Raw genomic sequence first — 18,929 nt, 5'->3', positions numbered from 1 at the left:
TTTTACATTCTTCATAATAATTTAATGGTTGCAGGCTATTCCATAAAGTAGTATTCCATAAATTGTAAGTCACTTTCCACTCTCTAAATAATGCTACAATGTGCAGAAACCTTATTCTATATTTGAATCGTTTTTAAAAACATCATCGCCCTAGCTGGTTTGGCTCAGTGGATATAGACCGTTGGCCCATGGACTGAAGGGTCCCAGGTTCGATTCCAGTCAAAGGCACATGCCTGGGTTGCAGGCTCGATCCCCAATGGAGGAAATGCAGGAGGCAGCCAATAAATGGTTGTCTCTCATCACTGATGTTTCTCTCTCTCTCTCCCTTTCCCTTCCTCTCTGAAATCAAGAAAACATATATATAAAAACATCAGAATTGGCATTATTCACAGGTTATAAACATACTGTTGAACGTCTTTTCACAAAGACTGAATCGATTACATTACCATCTTAATATGCTCATTTCATCAGACTTTGAAAGCAAAAGGATTTTACAAATATATAATGGTATACACTTAGGTCGATTTTAAAAAATTTCCCCATCTTTTATTTTGCATTTCTTTGATCACTACTGAGGTTGAACACCTTTCCCGGTTTGCTGATTAGCTGCGTGGATGAAAGAGGGGCCACATACTAAATCTGACAAGCTCGGGGGAGGTCTGCGTGGCAGCCTTACAAACACAGACCCTAAAGTAACCGCAGAGGATGGTTGGACATTAAAACTTTCTAACTAAAAGCCGCTCATGGCAGGGAGTCATGACAAAGGTCAACGTTTACCTTAACTGAGCCTGTCTGTTTTCTTTTTTTGCATCTATGATAAACATACCTGGTAATACATCTTCGGAATTTCAAAGTAATTTTTTTCTGGAAGCACAACCACACCAGAGCAGAGACCACAAATCCCCTCATTGTATTGTTATCATGTTAATCGTTAACTATCCTATACCCACCCATGTAAAAGATGTGTCTATCATTTTACTTTTTATTCAACCTCCGAGATTTCCCTGCTTTGCTTTCTCCCGCCTCCTAATCTATCACCAGTGGATTTCATGTAACACCCTTATGCCTCCTCCTTTGATTATAATGTATAAAATAGGTAGTAAACTGCCATTTTCCAGAGCATTTTCTCAATCCGTTGAGATTTTGCTTCCCAGCAACTGTCATCAGTTTGGGTCAAATAAACTCATACAAATCCTTACAGGTTTGGACGTTTCTTTCATTGACAGTTGTACTTCCTCTTTTAAAAATTTCATGTCCTGCCATCAATTGGAGTCTGTAGATTTATACAATCTAGCACTAATAGATATTATCAAGAACCAATCACCCAAAACTTCAGAAAGCAATTTATTAAAAGTCACAACAAATATTAAGGCACAAAATATATCCTTTTTTTCAAACAAAAATCTTTGAAATAGTTTTGTCCTACATTCAAAGCAACTTTTTCCAAATTATACAATAATTTAACCATTTAAAATAGAAAAATATAACTTCTTAAGCCCCTAACCTTTCTCCCCAAATACATGTTTTCCTAGTTCTAAGGAAGCTTCTTAGTGTATAGTGAGCTCCTGTGTTATATGTACACTTCCTTAAAAGTCTCATTTGTCACTTACATACATTTGATGTGCTGAGGAGTTTAATTATCAGTATAAGGCCTGGTGTTTCGTACTGTTTATTGCATGCTGTTGATCATGCAAAGACACAAGTACCAAAACCAGTGACTTATAAACTAGCACATCTTAACTTTAGACCAGTCATGTGCAGCCTAGCACAGTAGATGCAAACCCCTTTTTAGAAAAGGATATAAAAATCACCTTGTATGTACATTTTTTTACACTTCAGTCTCGATATTCTAGTAGTGCAAACATAATGTACCATATTACAGGGGGCAAGTCGATATTCTCTACAGGACATGAAAGATTTAAAAAATTATTTTCCTCACAGGAAAAGTATGGAAACATTACCTCTCAGCCTTAAAAATTCACATACTCATCTATTTTTTCTTATTTTTGAAATAAATTAACTTATCTTTTAAAGCAGCTACCAATGAACTCAAATCACAAAAATTCCCTTTTAAGTAATTTTACACAGCAGATACATCTAACATGGATTGCAAATGCTTTTCTAAGCATTTTGCCTAGAAAAACAAAAGTGGACTCTGGCCCTCAGATCCCTTCATTAATAGGAAGACCCATCTTGACGGCATCCTAAGAAATTAATCTGACTGGGATGGCCAGTTTCTGGAACCTTCATGCAGAAGCAGGATGACAGCTGCATGGTAGCCATGGGTGTCACTTCTCCCCAGGTCCTCTGTATGAATTACTCAACCCTAGGGCGCCCCCTCCTTTTCACATGAGGGGGTTCAGAAGGCCCTCCACAGGAATCCTCTATTCAGGACACAAGGTATAACCGAGGACACAATGATCACTGACAGTGACAGGCACAATGGATGCCTTTGAAAACAGTATTTCTGACCGGCCACCAGGAAGGAACCTACTTTCTCTGGGTAACGAGGAAAGCCTGCATTTCAGCCTCAGGCTAAGCCATCCAGGGCCCAACATTTATTTTTCCAGCTACAGAGCACAGGGTTTTTATAAACACTATCGGGGTTACGTCAGAGGCAGTTTCCTGTCTCACACTGGCCATTGTTCCCACTCCCACCCCACTGGCTGGCAGCTCCTACTGGCTGGCCGCCCAGGATTCTGCATTCAGAATTCAGCTACAACCGTATGAGTTGGGAATGAACCTGACTCGAAATCTGGGCAGTGGCATTAGGTAAAATTTTAGGGACAAGAGGACAGTGGTCACCTCTGGGTCTCAAACAACTTGGGGTAAGGGTGAAATACAACCCCGGGAAGGACATGAATGCTGCGAAATGTACAGGTGGGTGCCCACGACTGAGGCAGACACTGAGAGAGGAATGGAACCCACACTGAAACTGGGCACTCTCCTAGGAAGAACGTCCCAAAGGGATGGTACCTTGACCACCACATCCTGCTCAGCACAACACTGTGTAATATTCACTACTGAAAACAAAGCTGAAAGTATCTTTTACTAGCCCCTGTGAAATGGGTAAATGAGAAGTAAATTCCAAAGAAAAAAGGTTGTTTTGTGGCTTCACAATGAAATTAAAAAGAAAGATTATATTTAAGTGTTTGTACTGTAAAGCTTCTCAATCAAAATCTCTGGGATCCTTCTTCACTCACAAGAAAGACATGCCTGATTCTAGCTTTAAGTCCTACTCTAAATGTCCACTAGCCCTACAGCTTTGACCAGAAAAGCAGCAAATATTCACACTTCCATCAGACAACTTCCAATTGCCTTTCAGATTTAGAATGTTCTGCATTAGAAAAATTAGAACAAAAATTTTCAAGTTACACATAATAAAATAATGAATAAAACATGGTTGAAGGTTAAGACATTAATTACAAGACTAACCGTGATGTACTGTACCGGGAAGTACTATGCAAGATGACATACAAGATAAGGTTCTAGTTTCCTACAGGGACACCCAGCTGGTCGGGAGGACGTGCTCTGGGGGAGCCACGTAGCCAGGTGTCCACCTCCTGCCCCAGCAGGTTCAGCAGCAGCACATGCACGCACAGCCTGAGTGAGGGGACAGTGGCAGAGCAAATCTTTGGAAGTGACCCTCAGGACCACTCTCTCCATGTATTGTGTCCACTGAGCTCAGAGAGTGAAGACGTCCAGGATTTGATGTGCACAGTGATAATGACAAACAGGGCTTGTGCAAACGTGAGCACCCTCTCACACACAGCTCCCAGCCACAGAGATATCCAATGTCCCAATGTTAACCATTTTCTTATTATCAAGTTACTTCAGTATAAAAATCAAAGGAAATTACTATGGCATCTAATGACTATAAACCCCAGAGATGGAGGCAGTGTTTGACCTGCTTTATTTGCCGCAAAGGTCAGTGGGAGAATAGTAGGAGTGTTTATGTAAAAATAATGCTTAAATCTGGAACTGCCATATTTTTCAGAAAAAAGAGACAACCCAATCCACACATCTGCCACTCATCAGCTTAGGGCTTTTGGGCATATGTATTATCAAAATACTTTTTTAAGATTATTTCCAAGTAGGGCAATTTAATGGGCATTAAACTGACATTCAAGAGCCAGCTTAAAAAGGGTACAGAACCCATCCACCCACTGAATTCTTAATTTGAATACATAGATTTCCAAGATAACACCATAAATATGTGTTGTGTGACCTCTTTTAGTCCTGGGAGTCGTTAAATAGGTTTCACATTATCTTTTCTGAAGAGAACATTTTTTCTGCCATTTCAGATCTGGTCATAATTTCCTAAAAAGGAAAAAGAAAAGATTTTCATCAAAATGTTGATACTTCTTCCAGAACCTAACAAAATTCTCTAATCTTTCAACAGTCATGGCTTTTGTGGAGAAGTGAGTATATTCCACATTATACAAAGAAATATTAGGTATAGAAAATAAAACCACATAACCCATACTTCCTGGTATGTCTAGTCAGTTACCCACTGAAAAGTACAGGGAATGTCAACATTCCACCAGCTAGAACACATCCTGAGAGCTCAGAGTCACCAGGGAGAGGCAGGGACAACTCATCTGGGGATTCACCTCTCTTTACCAATTAACATACTTTTGAATTAGAAATCACGATTTACCAAATGAATACTATAAATGCTCTTTTAAGAATAATTCCATGGTAGAGTTATAAACCCTGAAGTTTGACTGGTTTGCATCTGGGTACAAATATACTGCAGCCTTTCTAAACTCCCCATCCAACCAGAGAGCCACCAGGCTGATGGCAAAGTACCGGCCCTGCCCCTCAGTGAACAGAACAGACTGCAGGGTCCCTCGTTCTTCAGCCACCACGCAAGTTACTCCTCAGCACCACTGACCGCCTTCAACTCTTCACATAAGCTCACGTCTCGCATCCCTCCTCTCATTCTTACACTTCACACTGCTGCCTGTCTTGGGCCACCTTCCAAGGTCCAGATAATCCATAACTAATCTACCCCACCTCCCACCCGCCGCCCTGCAAAAAACAAAACAAAACACCTTCCTAAATCCGCATTCTTTATTCAAATTTCCTTAGTAAGTGAAAATCAGTCAGAAACTTTATTTAACACCCCAACACAGTATCTTCAAGTATGAGATTAACTTAGACAAACTGCCATCTTTTAAACTCTACCTATACACAAGATGTAGAAAATCAAAGACTTGAAATCCCATAAAAGAATTCTTCCCTTCTTTTATTCCAACAAGCATTTATCTTGCTCCTGCTTTCAATGAGGATCCAGTTCCTTTAAACTTTACCCACAAGTCAATGCATTACCTTTCAGCTTGCTCACTCTGCAATCGTTTTAAAAAGTACCTTTCAATTGAAATGCATTTCTACTTTGTGAAAATAATAGCCCCAAGGAAGTCAGCAAAAATACTTTACCTCATCTGAATCTACCAATACCGGAAGAGCTCTGAAAAAAAAAAAAGGGAAAATGTTATTAAAAGGCCAGTGTCTCTACGAAAGCTGAAGATGAGCACACTACGCTCCACCAGTTTTTCTCCTGGACGGACAGAGCCACAGAGATGAGTGCCTGGGCTCAGCACTGCGGAAATGGTCTGGAATTCTAGTGTCAAACAGAATACGATAAAGAAGACCGGGAACAGCTCAGAGTTCCCCGAGGGGCTTCCTCTGCACCCTGTTTTTCCTCCAAGAGCTTCCTCACCATACAAGGTCATGTGGTTATATGTGGTTTACATGTGTTTGAACGTCTCCATAATAAAAAGTTAAAACCAAATGATTCTGATCCTATACACACAGATCTGGAATTGGTAATAAGGGACAAGTATTAAAATAGTTGTTGTACAGTGAAAAAGGGAGGAGAAAGACAGAGCAAGGCAAGGCTGCGTTTTCTTTGCGATTCCATGTGAAGTAAACGAGTAATTGACCAGTGAAGGGGCTATAAAAACATGGAGGTGTGAGGTCTGAAAAGCACATGACAAAGTATGAACTCATCCCTTCACACCCGGGCCAAAGTGTAGATTCAAGCTCCAACAGGATACTTACACGTCTGTGAATGAAGAGGGAATATTTTCTTCCACCCACTTCAAATCTTCATCCTGGAGAAACAAACATTTACATATTCATACTTGCTTAATATTATTTGAAAGCAGAATTTTTAAACAGAACGTGTATAAAATTTAAGCATTTAATTAAAATGCATGACATTCTTTTAATTTTTACATATCCTAAAATATTGGCACTAATGCTACAAAAATTATGCCAGTATTTTCTTAAACAGGCAAACAAAAATATGGATTTTTAATTTTTATATTCTTGGTTTTAGTTGGCTGTGCAGTTATTTTTTGTCCTGAAGAAGAAACACACACATAAAAGTACAAAGAATGGATTTATACAATAGAAAATAACAAAAATATTGATTTGTATTGATTTTCCCCCCCAGCATTTATTATGCTTCCTAATTTGTTCAAGTTTTATGAATTTTATTTTTTCAAAAGAAAAAGAGGATGGTACAAATATTCTAACTTTACAAAAGTCTATCACTTATATTTATGCTCTCTTCCATAGATAAAAAAAGGAAAGCAGGTCATTTAGACTATTTTTTTTTTAAAAAAACAGAAACTTGCTTATAGTTACCTCACTGAGAGAAATAAAAATAAAAGGTATAATGAATATTTTGGTTTATAATGTAAAATAAATCAAAATGTTTCTTTGTGATCTACCTGGATACATGACATATTCTGGTTCTAGTATTAATTACATGAAATATTCTGGTCCTAATATTAATAATAACTTGCTTACCTAGAGAGAGACAAAGCAACTGAGCCAGTATTAATAGGAACCCCAATTCTCTGAGTCTCAAATAGAAATAAGTCAATGAGAGATCAGGCCCCGGCTTCTGATCAAGAACTGAATACACTTAATTTAGAGAAATGAAAAGGCTTTCCATTGATGTGTTTGCAAACACTGAGCTTTAAAACAAACTGAGATATATTCCTAAAACAACAGGACAATACCTTAACGTATTGAAAGTTTAAAAGCTGTAACACTAGATAATTAAAACTGTTGTAATTTCTTTAAATTTCTTTAAATTATCATAAAACTACTCAAAGAATACATTATAATTATTAATTACCAAAAATGAAACTTAGAGAATTTACTAAATCCAGCAAATAAAATTGTTCTCACAGGTCATCGATCCTGTCAGAACTTATGTGCATACATGAATTTTTACACTGTATTAACCGAACATTTTTAATTGTAAGAAAGGATATAAACCGTATCATAGACCTGCCCAGGTGGCTTGGTTGGTTGGAACACTGTCCCATGCACCAGAAGGCTGTGGGTTGGATTTCCAGTCAGGGCACATCCTAGGTTGTAGGTTCGATCCCCAGGAGGGGCATGTACAGGAGGCAACCGACCAATGTTTCTCACATCAGTATTTCTCTTTCTCTCCCCGGCTTCCTCTCTAAAATCAATAAAAACACTATTTGGCAGAAAGCCTCTTTTGTTTGACTGGTTTGAACTTAAGTTGCCACTCACCAGCCTGTTGCCAGCTCTTGTAGAGCTCCTATGTTGGAGGCTGCCTTGTGGAGAAGACGAATTACTGACCGACCAGTGCTTTTTTTGCCAGGATGGCTCCTGTGTCTGCTACTGCATTAGCAAGGACTACTTTACTGGACTGCTTTTGTCTAATGGCTCATTAGTAGCAATGGCTACTTGGGCTACAATAAAGACTCTTATATATCCACGAAAATAAAACAAATAAATAAAATCAATAAAAACATATCCTTAGGTGAGAATAAAAAACAAAAACAGTATGATAGGCATTTCAATTTTGCTTAATTACTTTAATAATTATCATTTTTCTGCATAAATCATATACAGAAAATACTTTAAAACTCATCTCTGCTCTATATTTTGCCGTTTTATTCAAGCTTCCACCGTCTTTTTTAAAAAAAATGATAATTTTTGTAACTGCATAGGTAGTAAATATAGTAAAAGTCCCTTCCCAACAAATAACAGATGTTACCAAAATGTCTTCAATATCACTTTCAAATGCTGAAAAATTAACACAAGCTTTTGCTTGAACAAAGCTTTTCCACTTTTATGGGCAGGGTAATCATCTATGGGCCCCAGCTAGAGAGCAGATTCTGACTCAGCAGCTCTGGGGTATCTGAGAGTCTGCGTTGCTAACAAGTTCCTGGGTGATGCTCCTGCTATTGTTGGTCGGAGAACAGCACATGAGAAGCAGGATCTACAGCAGTTATGGTTATAGACCAGTGATGGCGAACCTTTTGAGTTCGGCGTGTCAGCATTTTGAAAAACCCTAACTTAACTCTGGTGCCGTGTCACATATAGAAATTTTTTGATATTTGCAACCATAGTAAAACAAAGACTTATATTTTTGATATTTATTTTATATATTTAAATGCCATTTAACAAAGAAAAATCAACCAAAAAAATGAGTTCGCGTGTCACTTCTGACACACGTGTCATAGGTTTGCCATCACTACTATAGACTTAACCAATATTGCTGCTACTTGCTAACATTTATTTTCATACAAAAAACATTAGTAAAAAATGTTTCCTTGCCCTGGACGGTGTGCTCCGTGGTTAGAGCATTGGCCTGTGGACCAGAGGGTCACAGGTTCAATTCCTGGTCAAGGATATGTATCTGGGTTGAGGGTTCACTTCTTGGCTTGATCGGGAAGCAGCTGGTTGATGTGTCTCTCACACATCAATGTTTCTCTCTCTCTCACTCTCTCCCCCAACCCTTCCCTCCTACTCTCTAAAAAAATCAATGGAAAAATAACCTTAAGTGAGTATTAAAAAAAGAAATGTTCTTCTGGTGGTCAATAAAAGTGACAATTCCTTAAGTATTAAAGACTGAACTATTAAACATGTATGTTACTCACAAAATTATCAGAAGTAGGTGGTTTAGCTGTTCCATTGGAAACCGTTTTTGAGGTCCTTAATTTTATTCCGTCAGCTATAATGAGAAATGTTATAGAGACAAGTACATAAAATTATATAATATTTTCCTTCAGAGACTCATATTTAATAACAAGAAATAATACTATGTTTTTAAAAGAAGAATTAATAGTACTATCTATTTGGTTGTGCTTCCTTCTCCTCCTCCTCTCTCTCCTTCTCATCCTTTTTCTAAGTTTTCATCTCTTCTGAAATTTACCTTGTCTTCACCAATCTATTCTTGTAGATTCTTTAATATATTTGTAATAATTACTTTTTTAGAATTTTTTTTTAAATATATTTTATTGATTTTTTACAGAGAGGAAGGGAGAGTGATAGAGAGTTAGAAACATCGATGAGAGAGAAACATCGATCAGCTGCCTCCTGCACATCTCCTACTGGGGATGTGCCTGCAACCCAGGTACATGCCCTTGACCGGAATCGAACCTGGGACCTTTCAGTCCGCAGGCCGACGCTCTATCCACTGAGCCAAACCGGTTTTGGCTGTAATAATTACTTTTAAAACCTTTCTTGCTAAGTGTAATATCTATGCCACTCCTGATCTCTGTTGACTGATTGTTCCATTAACTATGGGTCACCGTTTCCAGTTTCATCCCACATCTTGTAATTTATCACTGCATACTGGACACTGACAATGTATCATACAGACTCTGGGTTTTCTCATCTTCCTCTGGGAAGAGTTCCGTTGTATTCTACTCAAATTATTAAAGTATTATGTTAAAATTAATAAAATGCTATGTAGAAACTAATAGAAAGATGAAATTAGCACTAAATTGTTTTGGGCATGACTGGGAAATTACAGATGTGCCTAATTTTAAAGAGCAAGAAGAGGTGACTCTATTGAGCAATCACCAGGAAGATGAATATATACCAAATCATTTTTGTGAAAAGCAGTATACCTACCTCACTACTTAGAGCATTGGTTCTCAACCTGTGGGTCGCGACCTCTTTAGGTGTCAAACGACCCTTTCACAGGGGTCGCTTAAGACCATCGGAAAACACATATATAATTACATATTGTTTTTGTGATTAATCACTATGCTTTAATTATGTTCAATTTGTAACAATGAAATTGGGGGTCACCACAACATGAGGAACTGTATTAAAGGGTCATGACATTAGGAAGGTTGAGAACCACTGACTTAGAGCAAATCAGTAACAAAGCTCAAACTACATTAATAATCTTGAAAATTTCATTACTGATTCTTCTTTTATGAGAATCTAGCATAATACGTTTCTACAGGTATAATTTTTAAAATATTTTATAAGAAAAAAATGTATCTGACCTTACATCACAGGTAAAGATACAATACTTCTTTGTTAAAATATATACAATTATCACTCCATAAGAAAACATATCACTCACTTAAATTTTCAGATGTTACCATGAATTCTTCAACTTCATCATCAGAATCATCTATTAAGGGCATGAAGGCATACCTGTGTCAAAACAACAAGTTTTACTAGTGTGTTTAAGCCTGTTCAATTTTCAGCTTTTAGCTAAGAGTCATTACACATAAAAACATCTACAATTTTTAAAGTTTCGCATAAGTTAAGATAAAAATTTAATTATTTTTACTCTTAAATTAGGGAGGTTTTTATTGTGAAGAAATCGTGGACCTGAGCCCCCCAGCCCCACTGGTGAGAGCAGAAATGAGTGAGATCTGTCTGGAGAGCAGTCCGGCAACGTGTCATGTTCAGGGAGGGACTCTTGCTCCTGCCAGGTCTCCCTCCCTGCTCACACGATTAACTCCTGCCCTAACAAAAGAGAAACTGCTAATTATAGATAACAGACAAATAATTATTAAACATGATTGGTGAAAATAAAACACACAAGTGAGCCACATTTACTAGGTCCAACAGCATTCAGAAAACACTGCTGATAATAATGGCAAAAACCCTAGAAACAAAATGTTTAATATTCAGGGACTGCTTCCATAAATTATGCTACATTCATAACATGGAAGGCCATATAGCCATTAAAAGTAACATGGCAGAATGGAAGATCCACACCAGATAATGTGGACACGTTTTTTTTGTTGTTGTTGTTGTTTTTTAAAGTATTACATATGTCTCCTTTTTCTCCCACTGACCCCTCCCCGACCACTCCCACCCCCCTGGACAAGCTCTAGCGCCCCAATGTCCGTGTCCATTGATTATGCTAATATGCATGAATACAAGTCCTTTGGTTGATCTCTTACATCCTCCCACCCCCTTCCCACCCTCCCCTGCCTTCCCTCTGAGGTTTGACAGTCTGTTGGGTGCTTCTGTCTCTGGATCCATTTTTGTTCACCAGTCCATGTTGTTCATCATATTCCATAAATGAGATCATGTGATACTTATCTTTCTTGGACTGGCTTATTTTGCTTAGCATAATGCTCTCCAGCTCCATCCATGCTGTTGCAAATGGTAGGAGTTCCTTCCTTTTTACAGTAGCGTAGTATTCCATTGTGTAGATGTACCAGTTTTCTAATCCACTCATCTGCTGCTGGGCACTAGGCTATTTCTAAATCTTAGCTATTGTAAATTGTGCTATGAACACAGGGGTGCATATGTCCTTTCTGACCGGTGTTTCTGATTTCTTGGGATATATTCCTAGAAACGGGATTACTGGGTTGAATGGGAGTTCCATTTTTAATTTTTTGAGGAAACTCCATACTGTTTTAATGTAGACACGTTTTAACAAGCAGGTGCAGAATAGTGTATACATATAAATATGTATTACTGTTACTGTGTAATTTCAAAAAGAGAGACAGCCTCCCTCCCCGCTGCACACTGGTACCTACTTATGCACTTTTCCTCATAGTGCTTTTCTTGGGAAAGAGGAATGAGGTGGAGGAGGTGGGGCTCCCCATCACATACTGTCTAAAGCACAACCTTCTGAACTTAGCATTCAAGTCTTTACCTTCCTCCAGTGTATGTAGCATGAACCAAACTCCATGCCTTGATGACCTCCAAAGCATACCTGGTTTCCCCACTACCCAGAAATGTATACTCCTTCCCAGCTCAGGCCTTCACTGCCCTGCTCCTTTCCTTAGGATGAAACATGAATCCTGCCTTTTGGAGTCTTCCTCACCTGCCTCCATCTGCCCCTGGACTCACTTGACATGCCTGAATTTACTGTCTTGCATCTGTGATGGGTGCCTCCTCACCTGACCGTATATTCCTGATAAGCATGGACTACTCTCCCATAGTCTCTACAGACGGGTTAACACGGTAGCAGGTTATCAACAAATGCTTGCCAAACCTGGATTTTCCTCTGTTAGGTACCTTTGATTATTGGCTGATGGTCTCCACAAAAACATTATTACCATAAGGATAAGTGAAAAAAGGAAGCTCCAAAATGCTTCATCAACCCAGCTTTCCATCCAATCCTACAGTAAGAACAATTCAAACATGAATAGTTAATTTTCTATTAAACTTAAACATATAGATTTTCAATTCAAATAGTGTGCAATGACAAGTCCTAATGAAATCCTTCCAACCAGTTAAGTCTTCCAAATAAATAAGTACACATTTTTTAAGAAAACATAAAACTATGAAATGCTATCTTTATAAAATCAACATTAATGCTTACTTTAGCCTTATAGCCAATCAGATGAATAAAACCCTAACATAAATTATATTGTATTATGTAAGAAGAAGAATTAGTTTAAAGACACTTCAGAAATCATTTAATGTATTTTCTTTAAGAGAACAGACATGCGGCAGGTTAACTGCAGAATTAGAATCAAGTTGACAATGGGTACAGTAGTCCCCTCTTATCCACGGTTTTACTGTCCATGGTTTCATTACCCATGGTCAACTGCAGTCCTAAAACATTCAATGGCAAAGCCCAGAAATAAACAATTCAAAAGAAATTTAGAGAGAGACCATGTTCACATAACTTTTATTACCGTATACTGTTATAATTGTTCTATTTTATTTTTTTTAATCTCTACTGTGCCTAATTTATAAACCTTATCACAGGTATATACGTATAGGAAAAAACATAAAAAACATAGTACACTATACATATAGGGTTTAGTACTATCCACAGTTTCAGTCCACTCGGGTCTTGGAATATATCCCCCTCAAGTAAGGGGTGGGGTGGCGGGCTGCTGTATTTTTGACAGAATTTCTGATGCAAAAATCTCAATGCAGTACTTCTCCTAATAGGTTGTTCTGCTTTTAGGGAGACAGAGGATTTTATCATGTTGTTTGAAATGTTTGTGAAGGGCTGTTGTTTAACATTATAAACATTCCCTTCCATAAAATGTTAGGGTTAACTGCAAGATTTAGAAAACAAAGGTGAGGGAAGGAGAGAAAAGAAATTCCAGAAAGTCAGTCTCTTATCTCATCCCTAAGGCAACGGAAGTCCAGAGTCCAGGCCCTGTCAGAGGGCTGTTGTAACTGTTCATACAGAACTAGAGACGAGGTCCTGGCCTTTTAGGGTTTCAGTCTAAGAAACATATCTTCCAACTCAAGAACTCACGGCAAGCATCTCCTGAGTGTTCATAATGGGTGTACCGCCCTAGAAACATGTCAGACTTAAGGCTTATAATCAATCCCATTAGATATAAACAGCCCAAGTTCATGGTGTGCAGGAAAAAAAGAATTTCCTGTTACCTTAAATTATATATGAGAGAATTATATATAATTCAAAATCTATGAAAGGAAGTTGAGAAAAGGGCACAACTGGAAAAGCAGATTTAGGAGAAACTTTTTCAGATTCATTGGAAGAGGCCAAAGTTTATATAATTCTATATCAAATAATTCAAGGTAAACAGAAAAATATCCCCTGAAATTACCTCCATTTACAGACTAAATTCTTCAAAAGTACACAAAATAGTATAAAAACAAAATCTATTTAGATTGTACTTACTGATCGACATTTTGCAAATCTAAATGTTGTAGTTGTCCACACCATAAACACGACAGAAGCTGAAACACACCGAAAAAGTCAGCTTTGAAGAAAATGTGACCCTGAAATAATCTGCTATAATTAGAGAAGTTCATTACTTACCCAGCACAGCAAAGATCAGCGTATTTGTAAAGTGCCTGTATAAAGAAAATTTCACCATGTTCTTTCTCAGCCTCAGGGTCTTCATAGTTTGTGCCACACTTATAAAAATGTGAAAAAGTTAAGGAAAAACATTTTAAAATAGTAATAAACTAAAATCAAAATCAGAATCTTTTACATGTCCAAAACTGGTACTGCTGAATATAGTTCCATTAACTGAAAGGTAAGAGAAACACAGCAAATGGAATTTCAGCCGGTGCTGTATAATCATGATACTGAAGTACCGCAGATTTTGCTTTAAAATCCACTTCTGAACCTTTAGGAAAACACACAAGCAAGAAGCCCCATGGCGTCCTCCTCACTGCTGAGTCCCAGCCCACAGGCCAGAGCAGCACACGACCTGCAGCCCCAGGGCAGCCGCTCTGCAGGTCCCCCTGGGATTCCCACTTGGCTTGTGCTTTTCTCTTTCTCTCTAGTCGATTCCCTGACCGTAATTAAGAAACTGGATCATCTAGCAGTTCCACTTTATCAATTAAAAATTGAAATATGTCAAATAAATGAAATCTGGACTTAGGTAAGGACAGACTTCCTTCCAAGGACGATTGCAGAAGAGAGAATGTTCCAACTGTAAGATCTTTAAAGTCCCAATGGTCACACAGGAGAGGGCTCTGCTTCTCCGGGGAGGAGGAAACAGGACTAGAGCGCTCAGGTGTGGGGAAGTGGGTGGCGTGATGGGACAGTGCATCAGGGAACGACTTTCCTGGGCTCTGCAGATTTCCAGGAGGGGCTTTTCCAGAGGCCTTGGGGGGACGAAAGCTCAGGAACCTGGGGGAAGGCGACAGCTTAGTGTGGTCCACATGGGCCAGCCAGTACATAGGTCTGAGTATGGCCCTGTCACAGGTAAGCCAGGGGGCGTGGGAATCTCATCTAAGTCCTATGGGAGAGGGCGTTCTCTGTAGCAGCCTATTCCCATAGGGGGGAAGGGCGGGGCTTTCCTCACCACAGCGGTGCACCAGGCGCTCAGGCTCCTGTGAAGTTCACACTCTCAGGTGGGAAGCAGAGAAGGGCCTCTGCACAGGCTCCTCAGCAGCGAGGCTGAGATGCAGCCAGAGTCCGTCTGTAAGTGGGAGCCGCTCCTCGGGAGCACAGCACCAGCTGTCCATGAACCACGCCCAGAAATCACAGCGCTGAGCAAGAGCATGCAAGCGGGAGATTCACACTTACGCCTATTTTTCCAAATACTTACTAACCGAAAACTTCTTTTTAGCAGCTAAAACTAACAAAACTGCTTTTCTAAATGAGCAAAAAGTTGCAAAAGATCAATGTCTAAAATAACAATCCAAACAATTAAGCTACTCTCAGAATTTATAAACATGCAAGTGTGCTGTATTCCTTAACCAATTAACTGCCACGATATTTTGAATTTAAAAAGTTCTGCTGCTTGCATCTATAGACACTTATGGCGTACAAATGGTTAAACGTTATCAAGACAAATACTCTTTAGAAATTCTTGACTAAAACCAATTTTCTATGTCAAAAATCTGGTGTCATTTAATAATTCAAAAGTGCTTCTTAACCCCTAGAGTGCCGGGGAGTGCGATCGCGCTCCTCCTGTCTTTCGCCAAAAGTGCCGGGAGCGCTATCAAAGCTTTGAAATGGCGTCCAGTTCTAAGTCTGCTTTTATTAGTGATGATGATATTGCTAAATATGTCAATGTAGTAAAGGTTCCCTTAAGTTTTTGAATATGTAACTTCATTTACTTGCGATTCATCATTTTTTTCCTAAACTGCTGTAAAATCAGCAAAAATGCCTTGGCAATTTTAACATAGTTCCTAGGATATTGGTTGGCACTCAAAGGGTTAAAAGCCAAGGAACAAAAAGATCAAAGGCAAATTCAGAACTGCCTAAGCCTGCACTTACCAAAACACTGCTAAAGGAGCGAAGCGTAACCATTTCGCACATTAGAGCCAAGTGTTAGAAAAGCGGATGGCGCCATCCTGAAGGAGCATCCACCCCGAAGGAGCATCCGCCCACGGCCGCAGGAAAAAGGATATCCACCAGCACAAGCCAGAGTCAAGAAGAGACAGAGGGAGGCTGGCCAGAAGCACAAGATCAGAGTCACTGGCCTGCAGCAAAACAGCAAAGAAAATAAAACGAGCAGAAAAAACAGGAGGGGGATTCCTGAGAAAGCCTGTGGCTTTGAATTTTTTAGGCTATTTCTGCTATCACTTTAGAGTTAGATTTGTACAGGATTAGCGGCAATGAATTCACCAAAAGCAAAGGAAGCAAGGGTCCTTATGCAAGCACCCAAGTCTCTAGGCAGCTCTGCTTCTTTGCTCGTCACTTGTATCATTTGGGAAACCCACTTTCTTTTTGTACAGAGAAAACAGACCTTTCAGTAATAAAAATTACCAAACAGACCTAGCCAGTTTGGCTCTGTGGATAGAGCATTGGCCTGCGGACTGAAGGTTCCCGGGTTCGATTCCAGTCAAGGACACATACCTCGGAGGCAGGCTCCTTCCAGGACCAGGCCCTGGTCGGGGCTCGTGCAGGAGGCAACCAATCGATGTGTTTCTCTCACATCGATGTTTCTCTCTGTCTTTCCCTCTCTCTAAAAATCAATGGAATAATATCCTCAGGTGCGGATTACAAAAAAAAAAAAAAAAATCACCAAACAGCAATCTAAAAGAAAGCACCTTTTTTTTAGGTAAATTTCCTTCTCTCACCATGAAACATTAACACCCCATGGATTTCTTCATGACTTTCATTTCACTTTTATTCTAAATATGAATAATTAACATTATGCCGTACTAATCTTTCACCTTGTTACCTTGTTTTCCTTTTTCCCCACCCCAATTTGGCTCCTGTGATTGAACAGACCAAAGCCAATGTCGTCCATAAAGGCGAGAAATTACCCTCATTCAAATCCAGATGGAATTAGAGCATTCAGAGCTGCAGCCCTGCCTCTCCCCCTTCCAGGGGTGCTCACGCTGCCCGCCCCTCTTACAGGCCAATTAGGCAGCCCCTGCAATCCGGCCTCTCCCCCTTCCAGGGGTGCACAGGCTGCCCGCCCTTTCCTAGGCCAGGTAGGCAGCCCCTGCAATCCGGCCTCTCCCCCTTCCAGGGGTGCACACGCTGCCCGCCCTTTCCTAAGCCAGGTAGGCAGCCCCTGCAATCCGGCCTCTCCCCCTCCCAGGGGTGCACACGCTGCCCACCCTTTCCTAGGCCAGGTGAGCGGCCCCTGGAGTCCTGCCTCTCCCCCTTCCAGGAATGTCCACACCGACTGCCCCTCTCCTAGGGCAAGTGAGCTTCCTGCAGTGATGCACCTGCCAGAACAGGGCCTGCAGCCCTAGAGTCACATGCAGGACTGAGGAATGTACTTTACCTTTTAAACAACCAAATGTTTTCAAATGTGTTTTAATATGAAAATTACTAGTAAGATGTTTATACCACTCTCTTAGAAGATCAGACTTATTTAACTAGAATTTTATTCAATAAACTTGGATTCTAAACTAGTAGCTCTAGACAGAAGTAGAATACGATTTTCAATCAAGTTCGGTCAGAAACAACTCTTTAAATCTCAAGTACTATTTCTGAACTGGACACCCCTTAGACACCAGGGGATCCATGACTATCACTTGGAAGGACTGTAAATGCCCCACTGCAGGCAACCCGCCTGTGTGGGTGGGGAGCACACTTATAACTGTGCAGAGAGGCTCCAGGCCTCATTACACTTTCAAAGGCATCTGATCCCAGGACCCAAGCAAGACTGAGGACCACTGCTTCAGAGAATAAGGCTAATAAAGTTAAAGTTTTGTTTCTTATAACTTGGAAGCAAACTGAGAATTCACAAAGAACAGGAAGACCTGGCCTAGAAGAACCCCCATGGGGGGCTGGGAAAGCCTCAGTGCACATGTGCAGGCCCAGCTGCTCCCCTGGGAAGGGACCTGGGCAGAGGCAAGCCCTCCACCTTCCCCTGAGAGACAAAGATGAGAAAATGAAAAGAAATACAAGGAAGACAAAAGAACCTTTCATATTAAAAGATAAAACACAAATATCAAAGACAATGGGAACAAAAAAACTTGGTAATAATAAAACCTATCTATAGAAGAGTTTCAGAGAGAACATAAATGCAGAAGAAAGAAATGAAAATAGTGTTCTGCTCCTGCAGAACCCTGCCTTCTGCTCTGACCAGGCCATAGCTCCTCTAGAATTCCTCCATTTCAGTGAGTACATGTGCAAAGCCCCACCAGACAGAAAACACATTGGGGATACCCAGACTCCAATGAGTCCTGAATCAGGGAGGGGGTCCTCAAGGATCAACTCACACTGCCCTCACACTTCTGCTGTGCTACGTCTTCTGCCCGCCACCTTCACCAAACCTGCTCTCCTGTTGTCCCACTGCAACCTCTGCACAATGGAAGCCACTGTACAGTGCCTTGGGGATCCCTCTCTGCAGCTCTGGCCGCTGTAGACCTCCGCCCTCACCGAAGCTCTCCCAATCTCCACTCCCTAACAACTCCTGGTTCTTCCACCTCCCTTTACCTGGTGGTCCTCCTGCGCACAACCCGCCCACCAAGCCCCCCCCCCCCCTTCCTCTCCTCTCGCTGTTCTGTGTGTTCTCCTTGGGCCACTTGCACGTTGCAACCTTCTCTCGAACAAAGGTGATCTCCAACCTTCCCCACCAGTTCTGACTCCTCTTGCAAACCCAGGCTGGGATTTCTAACTCTCTTTCTCATACTTATTCCCCGGCAGCTCAAACCGCATTCATATGGTCCCTTCTCCAAGGCACCACCTTGAGAATGGCAACACTGCCCCAGCCACCCGAACGAGACCCGTGGGACTTCTCTGGAGCCTTCTCCTCTTCTTCTCCAACTCTATCATGCGGAGTTTTTCTTTATTTCCTCTGCCC

At 40.3% G+C, this 18,929-nt stretch overlaps 1 protein-coding gene across 2 annotated transcripts in view; it reads right to left on the bottom strand.

Moving 5' to 3' along the window:
- Window positions 1-1,331: 1,331 nt before the first annotated feature.
- Window positions 1,332-18,929, bottom strand: part of TMEM87B (transmembrane protein 87B) — a 44,258-nt gene continuing 26,660 nt past the window's right edge. Inside the window, exons 11-19 of one of the 2 annotated variants that reach the window (XM_081100930.1) lie at window positions 16,052-16,143; window positions 14,021-14,118; window positions 13,880-13,938; window positions 12,286-12,389; window positions 10,382-10,455; window positions 8,940-9,013; window positions 6,067-6,119; window positions 5,443-5,473; window positions 1,335-4,320 (exon numbers count right to left, since the gene is read on the bottom strand). In XM_081100930.1, the coding sequence (XP_080957056.1) occupies window positions 4,261-4,320; window positions 5,443-5,473; window positions 6,067-6,119; window positions 8,940-9,013; window positions 10,382-10,455; window positions 12,286-12,389; window positions 13,880-13,938; window positions 14,021-14,118; window positions 16,052-16,143 (645 nt within the window). In that variant the 3' untranslated portion in view covers window positions 1,335-4,260. Of the gene's footprint in view, window positions 4,321-5,442; window positions 5,474-6,066; window positions 6,120-8,939; window positions 9,014-10,381; window positions 10,456-12,285; window positions 12,390-13,879; window positions 13,939-14,020; window positions 14,130-16,051; window positions 16,144-18,929 lie in introns of both variants that reach the window. The other variant, XM_081100929.1, reaches the window with a different exon arrangement.

The sequence above is a fragment of the Myotis nattereri genome, assembly GCF_964212035.1.
Source record: "Myotis nattereri genome assembly, chromosome: 10".
NCBI lineage: Eukaryota > Metazoa > Chordata > Mammalia > Chiroptera > Vespertilionidae > Myotis > Myotis nattereri.
Note: the sequence above shows the minus strand (reverse complement) of the source record. Positions and strands in the feature narration are given on the sequence as shown.